The sequence below is a fragment of the Poromitra crassiceps genome (assembly GCF_964638095.1).
Source record: "Poromitra crassiceps genome assembly, contig: HAP1_SCAFFOLD_205, whole genome shotgun sequence".
Taxonomy (NCBI): Eukaryota; Metazoa; Chordata; class Actinopteri; order Beryciformes; family Melamphaidae; genus Poromitra; species Poromitra crassiceps.
Genome location: NW_028152180.1, coordinates 90,001 through 103,084, shown reverse-complemented (window position 1 = coordinate 103,084; position 13,084 = coordinate 90,001). Strand labels below are relative to the sequence as shown.

Here is a 13,084-nt window from a genome sequence, read left to right as displayed (position 1 = left end):
GTTGTGCTCTTCAGCTTAGCCTCTTCTCCCCAGACCTCACTGACTCCCTGCATCTTCACTTATGAAATTCAATTCTCTCTCTCTCTCTCTCTCTCTCTCTCTCTCTCTCTCTCTCTCTCTCTCTCTCTCTCTCTCTCTCTCTCTCTCTCTCTCTCTCTCTCTCTCTCTCTCTCTCTCTCTCTCTCTCTCTCTCTCTCTCTCTCTCTCTCTCTCTCTCTCTCTCTCTCTCTCTCTCTCATCATCAGTGGGTTTAGATAAGGTGACGGCAGCAGGCCAAGCGCTAGCACAATCTACTATCACACCGAGACAGAGAGGGAGAAATACATACTTCACTGACACTACAGGGAGGCTAGTGCATGGGTGGAATATGGGAAACTGAAGGTGATGTACTGTATGTATTAGGGGCTGTGAATCTTCACTGGCCTCACGATTCGATTCGATTACGATTCATCTGTCAAACGATTCGATTCGATTCGATTAAACGATGCATCGCGATGCATCTTAAATCGATGCATCACTTTTTCCGCAATACATGATTTATTTTTTCTCACTTTCTTTTTTCTCACTGTGTGGCTACTTTTAAAATAAAAGTGCATTTGGAATTGCATTGTATTATGATCCATAATTAAAATAATAAAAACAACTGCATGTACTTACATTCTATTTTTTTTTTTTTTTTTTTAATAATCGATTTTTGATATTTGTTAATCGATGCAGAATCGTGCACGTCCACATCGCGATGCATCTTATAATCGATTATTTTTGACACCCCTAGTATGTATGCATAAGGTTAAGGTATGTTCACAACTGTGTATCCCCCAACCCTGCAAAACACAAATACACAATTGTGTCTACTCATTAGCCATGTTTCCATTCAGGTTTTGCCTAGTCTCTCTTGCCAGACTAACTCTGTTTTGTGCTGGTTTTGCCCAAATTCTAAGCAAACATTTGAAAAGTTGACAAACTTAAAATTCTAATCAGGTGTGTTCCCATCAACGGCTGTTAAGTGAATAAGTAGGTTGTGTGTGTGTGTGTGTGTGTGTGTGTGTGTGTGTGTGTGTGTGTGTGTGTGTGTGTGTGGGGGGGATGACTTGCCATAGTAATAATGATTAAATCAAGTCATGTGATCATGTAATCAAGCTGGCAGCAGAATGCATGACAGCAGACTGGACAAGCTGCCAGCTGTGCACAACACAGTTAAGGTAACTCGAAAGGTCTTTCCATCTCCCAAAACCACCTGAAGCGAGCGTCAAAACATCCCCCCCCCCCCCCAAGAATTTCACCATTTCTAGCAAACCTTTGTAATGCGATACTTCAAAATGAACACAAAAATGCATATATGGAAACACGGCTACTCTCTCTCTTGAAACGCATGATTTGCTCTTCAGGTGATTATGATCCATCTCCTTCTCACAGTTCCAGCAGAATGGAGGTCACACAGTTGGATGAATACCTGTAATGAAATGTTGCGTTCAGAACGGCCACAGTTCATTTGGAGCCTGGCTTTGAACAGACAGAATCATTCCATAAACAGTCCAGGTTGACTTCATCCTGGCTTTGGACTGAAGACACACCTGGAGGTCTTTCATTAGACATCTGAGAAACAGCGGTATCAATTGTGATAGGTTTGCAGACACAGAGCCCACTGGCGCGCGTTTATATTCTAAACAATGTGTTTCCTCAGAGTCAGAGGAGGAAAATGATAACGACCAAATGTTAGAGCTAATAGCATGCACAGAAGCAATTTGTTTAAATGATAGCGCGGCAGCCAGAGCCCATGAGCAAGGAGGAGGAGGAGTGAGCGGCCAACCCTCCAACCAATCACTCTCCTCCACTGAAGCAGCAGAACAGCGCCCAAAATACAGCCCAACTGAAGCAGGTGCTAAACCGAAGGACAGTAAAACAAAACATAGCATCTTAAAGAGACTGGATATAGACCCAGATGAATTCAGTAAGAGCAGTCTCTCTCGCCATCACCGGTCAGGCAAGGATTATGGCACACGGCCACGATCCTCCTCACAACCTGACATCAGAGATATTGATGGAATAGAATAACAATATAAACGAAGGCAAACAAAAATAGACCCGAGACATAGACTCTCCCGTGAGGATTTGTCCAAGCTCATGACTCGAGAGGAATGGGCTAGATCATTGTTACACCCAACCCTTGATAAAGAACAACTCCCCACCACCAGCAGAGAGTCTCTCACTGACACAACTGACCATCCTCATTTTATTACCCCCAAAATCATGGTCGGTGAGACACCCATTCTGAAACCTTGGACACCCCACGAGGCGAGACAGATGCTCAGAGACAGTCCAAATCCTCTAAACAGACCTGGTGCTTTTCATGAATGGCTAGCACAAACCATATCTCTGTTTAGAACACGGCTCTCTTGAATACTCGATTCTGATTGGTCAATCAACAATATTCACCGGTCATTATTTCTCGACAACCGACCGCTGCTCTGCCACACCTGGATTAATCAGTTGATAAGAGCCTTTTGTCAGCAAGCCACTACTAATTAGGCCAACCAGTTGCAGCTGTGGTGTCTTGTGTGCCAATTACGAATGAAACCGCTTTGTCTTGAAAACGCTATTAAAAAATATATTTGAATAATTATTTTTGTCAGATTATTGAATGATTTAGTTGTAGGCCGTGTTCTAAGCGGGATAATGTATATTGAGGCGGTGATTACGTAAGGGATAATGTATATTGAGGCGGTGATTACTGGGAAATAATGACCTTCAGGTGAACGATTAAGCCCTCCGCTACGCGTCGGGCTTAATCCACCTGTCGGTCATTATTTCCCAGTAATCACCGCCTCAATATACATTATCCCTTACGTAATCACCGCCTCAATATACATTATCCCTTACGTAATCACCACCTCAATATACATTATCCCTTACGTAATCACCGCCTCAATATACATTATCCCTTACATAACTGCTTAATTCCAGATGTAAGACAATTATTGGCATTGGCTTACAATTTGGAGTGGAGAAGTGTACAGACACATTTCTCATTTCCAGCAATGCCGACCTTAGGTTTAGGCGTGGGGGGTGGGTGGGACAGGTTAGGTTTTGGGTTAGGGTCTGGGGGAGGTTAGGTTTAGGCGTGGGGGTGGGAGAGGTTAGGTTTTGGGTTAGGGTCTGGGGGAGGTTAGGTTTAGGCGTGGGGGTGGGAGAGGTTAGGTTTTGGGTTAGGGTCTGGGGGAGGTTAGGTTTAGGCATGGGGGCTGGGAGAGGGGAGGTCGGAACAGCGACATGGAACCCAACAACAGACGGGGAAAATTATTCCCGAGATGATTGGATAACGCAAAAATGCCTAGAGGCCCTAACCCTAACCCTAGAGGCTATCAAGAAATCAGCCAGGAACACAGGAGATTTTAGCAAAGTCACTTCCTGTATCCAGGGTAAAACTGAAGAAACACTCCAGTTCCTTCAGAGATTCCAAATGACTTGGGAAACATCAGCAGGTGTTTGTGTGAGTGAAGGGAAACATCAGCAGGTGTTTGTGTGAGTGAAGGGAAACTTCAGCAGGTGTTTGTGTGAAGTGAACACAATTTGTTGGCGGTGCAAACGCTCATGAATTGTTTACGTCCCGAGGTCGCAACGGCCTACAAAATGTCTGCAAAAGATTGGCACACTGCAGATTTTGCTCAGACAGTAGTTGCACTGTCAAATCTATGCAGAGACGGTGTATTTGACAGGTCCAGCAAACAAAGTGTTTTAAATATGGCGCAACAAGAATCTGGAAACATACAAATTGACCCTAATGATTTACTCAAAACAATGGTTAAACACTTCATATCTGCTGATCACATTCCGGCACAAGACCCAAACCTCAATAAGCCTGGGTTTTCCCCCAATACAAACACAGCGGGGGGTGCATATCAAAAACGCTCACCTAGCACGGACAAATGTCATATTTGTGGTAAGCTCGGGCACTGGGCCAATAGATGTCGGAATAAGAAAAAACGGAATAACCAGCAGACACAAAGTCAGCCTGGTTATCAACAGAATAGCCAATCCTGGACCCAGGGTAACCAGCAGACACAAAGTCAGCCTGGTTATCAACAGAATAGCCAATCCTGGACCCAGGGTAACCAGCAGACACAAAGTCAGCCTGGTTATCAACAGAATAGCCAATCCTGGACCCAGGGTAACCAGCAGACACAAAGTCAGCCTGGTTATCAACAGAATAGCCAATCCTGGACCCAGGGTAACCAGCAGACACAAAGTCAGCCTGGTTATCAACAGAATGGCCAATCCTGGGCGCAGGATAAGACCAGCCTAGGACTCTCTGGGCTCAAGATAATTACCCGCCGCCGATGCAACAACCGATTGAGCACTAGGGGTGCCACGGAGGAATAGAAAAAACATGTGTGCAACAATTTCTTAAAGTCAAGCTGTCAGAAAACCCAAAACAAGACCCAATGTTAACAGTACAAATAGCTGGAAAACGTATTGCTATGCTTGTTGACTCAGGTGCTACTTTGTCAACAATTAGAGAAAAATAAAATGCATGTATCAAGGGCTCAGGCACAGTAAACACAGTGGGGGTGTCAGGCGTAGTTATGAAAGAAAATCTATCCCAAGCTACAAATGTTGTGGTCGGAGACAGTCACAGTTTGCAACAGGAATTTTTAATTTCAGCCAATTCACCTGCTAATTTATTGGGGAGAGATGCATTGTGTAAGCTAAATGCTGTCATTTACTGTACCCCTGAAGGTCTGTATGTTGAAATCCCAGAAGACAAAATATTACAGGCTGTGCAAATTTTGAATAATGAATCAGAAATGTATTATTGGCCTTTACAATCTGATACATTAAGTTCCCTGTTGGAGTTTCAAACTGTGTGAAGGCCATCTCAAACCATGCACCGGCCCTAGCTGCTCAGATTACACAGATGAGGCAACACTCTGCGTTTCAGTGTGTTGCTCTATCAAGCCAAAACAAAGTGGAAGACGACCTTGCAGGCACACTACAATCAGCCATGCAAACTGTCTCCTCCATCCCCCATCCCAGAGAAATATATTTTACAGCAGAGGGCTGTTGGGCACTGGTGGTTTTGCCTACGCCTCTGCAGGCCATCTGTAAAAGCATCTCCTGGGTTCCGATTGCAGTAACTCCAAGTCACCAGCAACACTCGCTAAGCCCATCACTTACAAATTTGCAGGACATGACAGGCACTTTCTAGAAGAACTGGATTGTGCCTCCCTTTATGACTTAACCCAGGATTGTTACAAACTCGTCATACCTGCACACTCTGACATGACCTGTTGATGATGTCATGGGGTCGGGGGAGGATCAGTTCCGGGTTCACGAGATTCGCTGTCATGTACTGTTCAATGATATATACTGTATAAACATCCTTGTTCAACTCAAAGTGGTCTTCTATGATTGTAGCGAACCTGAATACAACAAGACCAAATAGTTCTAGCGGGAGTGGGTGTGTGGTGCCTCGGCCAAAAAGGAGTTAGGTCAATCAGCGCTCGATTGCTCTTCCTCCTTCCTCCTCTTCCTCCTTGAGGACCCGGATGGCGCACACACATGTTGAAATTTTTGAACACAAGATTCTGAAAATTTTGAATTGAATTTTGAAATAGGAATGTGGAAACTGAATAATTTCAAAGCAAATAAATTCAGTTTAAAATTATGCTATTCAGATTCAGTTTTTCAACTCACACAAAAAAATAAAAAACAGCAATTCAATTTCAAAATGAAAAAATTCAAATTCAAATAGAGCAATTCAAATTCAAATAGAGCAATTCAATTTCAAAATGAAACAATTTGAATTCAAATAGAGCAATTCAATTTCAAAATGAAAAATTTCGAATTCAAAAAGAGCAATTCAAATTCAAAGTGAAAAATTTCGAATTCAAGCTGAGCAATTTGAATAATACATAATAAAATAAAACGTCAGTATGAATGAAATTGGGAAACATTCAGAATTAAGCTACACTGCGGCCAACTTCAGTTACATGTTCATAATGTTACTGCTGCGAGGAGCCGATGGCTGTACCCGGTCGGCATTTAACGTTAGTTACAAAAGCACGTCGACAGTGTTTTCTCACTGCCAGTAGCCTACAGTAGGTTTGACAGATAGCTAGTCCGACAGCACAGTCTGACTGTGCTGCGCTGACCGGGAGCCTCCCGGTCCTCGCTGCTCGTTAAAGATTTCCAATAGGCGTTATTCTGATAAACTGGTCACATATATGTTACATTCTCACCCGACAAATATTAAAACTTTAAAACAGTTTGGGTTTTTTTTTGCTTAAAAAAAGCTTTTTGGCAAGTCTAAATGACTGCGGTAGGCATACTCTACTTCCGTGTTTAAAACAGGAAAGACGATTACAAAATTACGTCATGCAGAACGTCCTTGTATGGGCAAAGAATAAGGTGATCACACTGCCACCTAGCGACCTGGCATGTACATTACGGCGTTTTAAAAATTCAACAGCGCTCATGTAAACAGGGAGAAGGTGTGAAGGAAAAGGTGTGAAGGAAACGCTATTGTGTCGTTTCTTTCAGAAACTGTCCTCGTGTAAAGGGCCCCTAAAAGCCAAACGGATCACTGCTGGCCAATCAGCATGGCCCTCTGATGATAGGGATTATAATGTGTACCGATCAATACCATTCGGCCGTGGCCTCCTTTTGATGCCAATTCTCCACAGGTGAGCCTCCTCCTCCCTCTCCCCTGCCCTCCCCCTCCACGCCCGCCTTGCTGAGACACCATGGATAATCTACACTCCAACAGCCATTTGTTGTGACTAATGCAGACAGAGAGAGAGAGAGAGAGAGAGAGAGAGAGAGAGGAGAAAAGGAGGGAGGAGAACCATGAGGAGTGACTAAAGAGAGGAGGAGAAAGATGAGGGGGAACAGGATGCCTCTCTCTGTTGGTTTTGTTGGCATTGCACATCACAGAGGGAACATCACTGATCAAACTACATGTTGTTGTCTGCATTAAACATGACTTATATGAGAGTTGTTCAGCCTCGTCTCTGCACTCTATTCTAAGGGAGCATCAGTAATACAATTCATATTTAGTATTCCAGTGCTACAAAACGAGGTCATACTCATTATGCACAGTCAGGCAGCTTAGTCAGTGCAGTGCTGTGTGGTGTACACACAGTGCTGTGTGGTGTACACAGTGCTGTGTGGTGTACACAGTGCTGTGTGGTGTACACAGTGCTGTGTGGTGTACACACAGTGCTGTGTGGTGTACACAGTGCTGTGTGGTGTACACAGTGCTGTGTGGTGTACACAGTGCTGTGTGGTGTACACACAGTGCTGTGTGGTGTACACAGTGCTGTGTGGTGTACACAGTGCTGTGTGGTGTACACAGTGCTGTGTGGTGTACACAGTGCTGTGTGGTGTACACAGTACAGCACACTGGCACACAATATACTGTATTGTTCCAAAATACTGTGATGTGAAACTTCAGTCGGGCGGATTCCTACCAACAGGGCGGCTTTAATGCAGCTTGAGGGAGGATCTCTTTAACCACTAACCTACCGTGTTGCCCCCTCATAGGACTACCTATACAGGAGGTAACAAGGTTCACACCAGGGCTGTCACTTTTTCCCAAAATAAAGTTCGAACGAACTTTAATTGCCCGAAATTCGTTCGAATATATTCGAAGTTTTTTGGTTAATTAATTAATTTTTTTTTTTTTTTTCAGTCCAGGCCACCGGGCATCAGCCCGACGTGTTAAGGTGCTCTTGTACTCGAGCAAAGCTCCGTGGGGGTGGGGCCCCGCGAGTCTCCGTGAGTCACCGTGTAGACCTCGCGCTGGGGGTGATGCCATTATACTCAGAAAGTGATCAGCATGTATTGTACAATGGTGAGAACAGCCCGTGAAAAGTCGCAATGAAACGCTGTGCAGTACTGAGTGCGCTTTCACTCTCAAACGACCGCACATCAGCACATGAAGGACTCACCAAACTTGTTTTTACTGAAAGCCGTTTTTACTTCTCAGCCCTGATAGCCTACTACTCTGTGCTGCTTTTAATCTCTCTCAATAATGCTCTCAACACAACACATTTACTTGGTGAAATGACTAAAAACGAACAGTTGCAAATCTAAGTTTATAGCCTACCACATGGGTCAAGAAATGTGGCGAAAACACAGCTCAGTGTTCAGGGCTCAGTGGCTCGAAAGCGGACATGTTTGGAGAGAAGCCGTGCGCTGCTCGCGCTGTGAGGAAAAAAATGTCGCACCGCGCAAGTGCCCGAAGGAGCTAGCGAATAACCACGCCCAACAAATTTACGTCATTTGACGCGCCCGCCCCTCGCTCCACCAGGCCCGCTCCAACCCATTACGCAGAGTACGCAGACTGCGTAGGGCATCACGTGACTGAGGGCACCAAAAAAAAAAAAAAAAAAAATTTTTTTTTTTTTTTGGTGCCCTCAGTCAGGCCACTCACTGAACAGCAGGCCAGGCGCCGCCTACTGGTTTACTAGTGGTTTTATTACTTTATTCAGGGTGCATCTCATTGTAAAATTGGACTCGGCCCAAATTGGGCTTCAAGCGGCCCAAATCTGGCTTCAACCGGCCCAAATCTGGCTTCAACTGGCCCAAATCTGGCTTCAACTGGCCCAAATCGGGCTTCAGACGGTCCAAATCTGGCTTCAAACAGCCCAAATCTGGCTTCAAACGGCCCAAATTGGGCTTCAAACAGCCCAAATTTTTCGCCGCCGCCCTTCGGACGCCGGCACGCACGTCGGCCTGTATCGGCCTGGCCTGCTTGGTATCTAATGCCCAGCCTGAATTATGATCCCAGTCCGCCCCTGCTTGCATGTACAGTTTAACAATCACTTGTTTGCTGACATGTACAGTAATTCTAACAATTGTTTGTTTCCCACATGTAATGAAATGTGAGATACACTAGTATCGTTCATAATTAATGATTTTGCAGTCTTTCGTTTGACAGTTATTGAAAGTTTTACAGGGGGGGGGGGGGGGGCACCACAGAACAATTACGCTTAGGGCACCCAAATGGCCAGGATCGGCCCTGCGCTCCACCCACGCGCCCTTCACGGCAGGGTGAGCATAATTCCCCCTTTAGCTTGGACGCTCACAGTCACAACACTGCCTCACAAACTTGGCTGAATCCAACTCGAGACAACTTTTCAGACCCTGGAGACAATCTTTCTCAGAAGAGACTAACGCGACAAATCTGGAGACTTTTTCTGACATGGGATTAACATTACCAGCAAGCAGCAGTTGGTTAATTTTGGTTCATAAAAAAAAAAAAAAATCGAACAGTCAATTTACATATCGAACACGAACCCCTCCCCCACATTCAAAGTTGCATTCGAATTTCGAATGAAAAGTGACAGCCCTAGTTCACACAACACAATATCGCAATTTCAATTAGCCTAATTGACAAAATAATGTCTGCAGTGATAAAAGCCTAGCCCAAACCTTTTCTAAACATCGAGGGTGGTGCAAAAGGGCTGTTAAGTGACATTTTGGCAGAAATGTCATCAATGTTATATATTATCATTGTGGTGAAAAGCCTACGTTAAATTTGGCTTGAATAGCTTGAATAAAAAGCTTTGTTTTGAAGACAAATTTGCATTTATTTATTTTTTTTCCGCCCTACTATAAACTATGAAATTATGAATTTATTATTATTATAATGACAATATCATTATAAACCAACTTTATTTATTTTTTTAGATTATTTTTTTGGCATTTCACCTTTACTTATTTTTTATATAGGACAGTAGGCAGACAGGAAAGGTGGGGAGAGAGAGAGAGAGGGGATGACTCGAACCCGGGTCGGCCGTGCGAAGGGCCGAGTCTTCATGGTATGCGTGCTACCAGGTGAGCTACCCACAACCCAGTATTGTTGTGAAGTAATTTATTGATTTATATATTTATATCCACACTGCGATTACGCTGCCATGTTGTGCGGTGCGTGTGCTGCTGTTTCTTGCTCTAGTCCTAACACGCCAGTCTGACCCATCCACCCCCTCCATCACTCCCTGCAGTCAAACTTTCTGCTGAACCCGGGCCAAGCTGTTGGACCGCGGAGGAGGAAGTGATGGTGAGTTCCATAGGAACTTGCTGGAGTCTGCCGCTAGGCCGGGCTGTGGACTGGCCAAGCTAATTTCACACTCCCCTGGTACCCATGACGCCCCTAGAGTTACCGTGGGCATAAACAGAAGGTTACAGAAAGAGAGAGAGGGAGGCAGAGAGAGAGAGAGAAAGAGAAAAAAGAAAGATAATATTAGTCTAGGACGGCACCAGTCTCCCTCAGGTGGAAGTTCAGGCCGTGGAGTCCAGCTGCTCCTTCTGGGCTATTTATACATTCTCCTCACTTTGCTCCTGGGTGTAACAGGTGAGGCACACAGAGGAACAAGGTCTCAACTCCCGCGGGGTGTGTTGTAGTCAAGTCACTATATCTTGAGTGCAAGTGGAGTCTGGAGTGCCCGGTGTTTGAGCCTGAGTCCAAGTCAGAGTCACCGAAGGAGAGGAGAGGCAGAGTCGAGTCTCTATTACCTGAGTCCAAGTCTGGAGTTAGCCTATACTGAAGAACACACGTGCTGCTCTTGCACGAAATTGAATAGTATCACTGTCACAGTATTAATATAAATTAGATCATTCAGGAACACTCTCATCGTAGGTTTAACCATTTATTGCAACAAATGGAAATATAGTTATGTTTGGCGCTGATAGCTCCACCCTTAATAGAAGTTCAGACTTAATCGCATCAATCTTCTCCGTGAGTTGACTTGGCTGGCTGTAGCTGCAGAGCTGAGCTGAGCCTGGTGAGAGCATGCAGGCACCTGGCCTGGCCATGCGCTGTGCTGTGCTGGGACTTATGATATCTTGATATGGTTGTAATTGGCAGCCCCCGGCTGTGAATATGTTAGCAGAGTGTGCAGCAAGGAGCAGATGGATTCTGTTTCAGGCTACTCTGCCATTCCTGTGCTGCATGCGCTATGCCGGTGGTGTGTGAGGAGAAAACCCAGAGCCTGAGGCGTGCACTCTGAAAATACACTTTCTCACTGGGCTCTGAGGGGCACAAACGGATACAGTACAGACACAACACAAACAAATACAAAATACACACACGCACAAACCAATGATCCTAATCATCGCCGGCTCAAATGTTTGACTTCTGAAGTAGTTAGGTGAGAGCCCCTCCTGGTCTACGAGCTGCGAAACAGCTAAATTACCCCTAGAGGCCAAAAGATATGATACTGTAACTGTGTCGCATTAATAATATCATGAAACCAAATCTCAACGGATAAGTGAATGGAAGAAAGATAAGAGGAGGTAATGGGAATTAACAGCAAATCATCATCCTGTCCTACGGCTACTTATGAGGACCACTTGCAGTATTTGCTGTTTAGTGAGGGCCAACATGATCTGAATGTGAGAATTCAGATCATGCAATGTCACTATATAGTGATACATGTGTACTGGTTTTGGACATAAACTGGACCTATGATAATTCCCATGGTTGTCATCTACTGGAAGTTGCGGCAAAATGTTAAATTTATAGATTCCGGCACATCATTAAATGTGCTTTTACAGCCTAAGAAAATGCTGTGCAATAAAATCCAAACACAGTACTCATCATTAATATTTAGGCTTAACCGTTCTCAATAGTCAAGAAGCATTGCAAAAGCTCCTTTTGAGAATACAGCCGGTTGATTCACTAGGTTATTCTGATAAAGGACTGGAAAGCGTCTGTTTATTTCCACCAACTCTCTGAGCTCCATACAAGTAAGAAAGGAGGCACTTTAGGAAACTGCACACTGCAAAACAAGTTTCCTCAGTTCTGTAATCTCCCACGTTGATTCAATGGTTTGAAAACAAAACAGCCATCCAAACCCATGAATAAATGAATAAATTGATTGAAATTTAGATGGTCGATTCACATCAGAAGGAATCCGTATCTCTTTAGAATTCATTATTTTGGAGCTCATTATTTGTTCATTGCCGTATGACAACCAAATGGACTTTCTTTATATCCCCTGGGTCTGCTGGTTTAAGGATCCCGTATTTTCTCTGGGCTTTATGGATTGCAGATGGAGAACATGTTTTTTTATGGCCTCCCCTAAGTATTATGTGAAGACTGTGTTATATTTCATACTATTGCATGATGTATGGTCTATGTCTTACCAGAAGTTTTCTCTGAGTTGTGGGTCTATAATACTGTATCGACTGAAGGGCCTAAATGGAGGGACTGTATGATACACTTGACTGTATACTGTATATTATGGATTGTTTCATCTTTTTCTATGTATTGTGTATTGCATATGTACACAAATTATATTGAATGACTGAAGTCCAGGAGGGAGATGACTTGCGTGAAGAACTTTATTGATTCCTCACGTTTTGTTGTCTGCAGGGAAAAACCAGCTGAACTTACTTTCCCACTCTTTTGTTTGCATACCCACATTTTTATTGAGGGCAAAAATCTTAGTAGTATCAAATGATTGGGACTTATATGTAAATATTTTTTATATATATATTTTTTTTAAGGGAACAACTAGAAACCATCTTGTGATGGGATCACAATAATGAATGTGGTCCAGGGCCAATGTTGGGTGGGGGCCAGCCCCCTTGCTCGGATCACGGCCATTTTCAAACTACACTCCTGTAAAGTTTCGTGACTGCAGCTTGCACAGTTTTGATGCTATCACGCTAAAAAGGATCTGTCCACAGACAGACATAAACACCTGGCAAAGTACTCAAAACAGCCACGACAATAGGTGTGTCTAGGACCACATTTGTATTATTATTATTGAACTTAACTTAACACACACAGAGACTCACAAGGTGAAAACAATACCAGCCATCGCTGTTGCAGCTGGTAATGAAGGCTGATTTTTATGAATATACTTTATGTTATGTATTTTAATACCTAAAATACTTTACTTTATATACTTGAGTGTACTTCAAATGTTGAAAGATAAACATTTTCTTCCTGGCACCGTATTTTATTATTAAGTTCACACTGCTTGGTCTTTAGGCTACTTTGTGTCTAATATATGTTTGCTTTCTAAGGCGAATGAAAAATCAATGAAAGGGGCAGAAAAAGCATCTTGTGCTG

The 13,084-nt window shown here is 43.7% G+C and overlaps 1 protein-coding gene across 1 annotated transcript in view; it reads right to left on the bottom strand.

Moving 5' to 3' along the window:
• LOC310770736 (laminin subunit alpha-5-like) overlaps positions 1 to 13,084 on the bottom strand; it is a gene marked incomplete at both ends in the record, with an annotated part of 130,019 nt that overhangs the window by 85,465 nt on the left and 31,470 nt on the right. Inside the window, one exon of the mRNA XM_083663454.1 lies at positions 3,994 to 4,217. Coding sequence (XP_083519580.1) covers positions 3,994 to 4,217 — 224 coding nt within the window. The remainder of the gene's footprint in view (positions 1 to 3,993; positions 4,218 to 13,084) is intronic.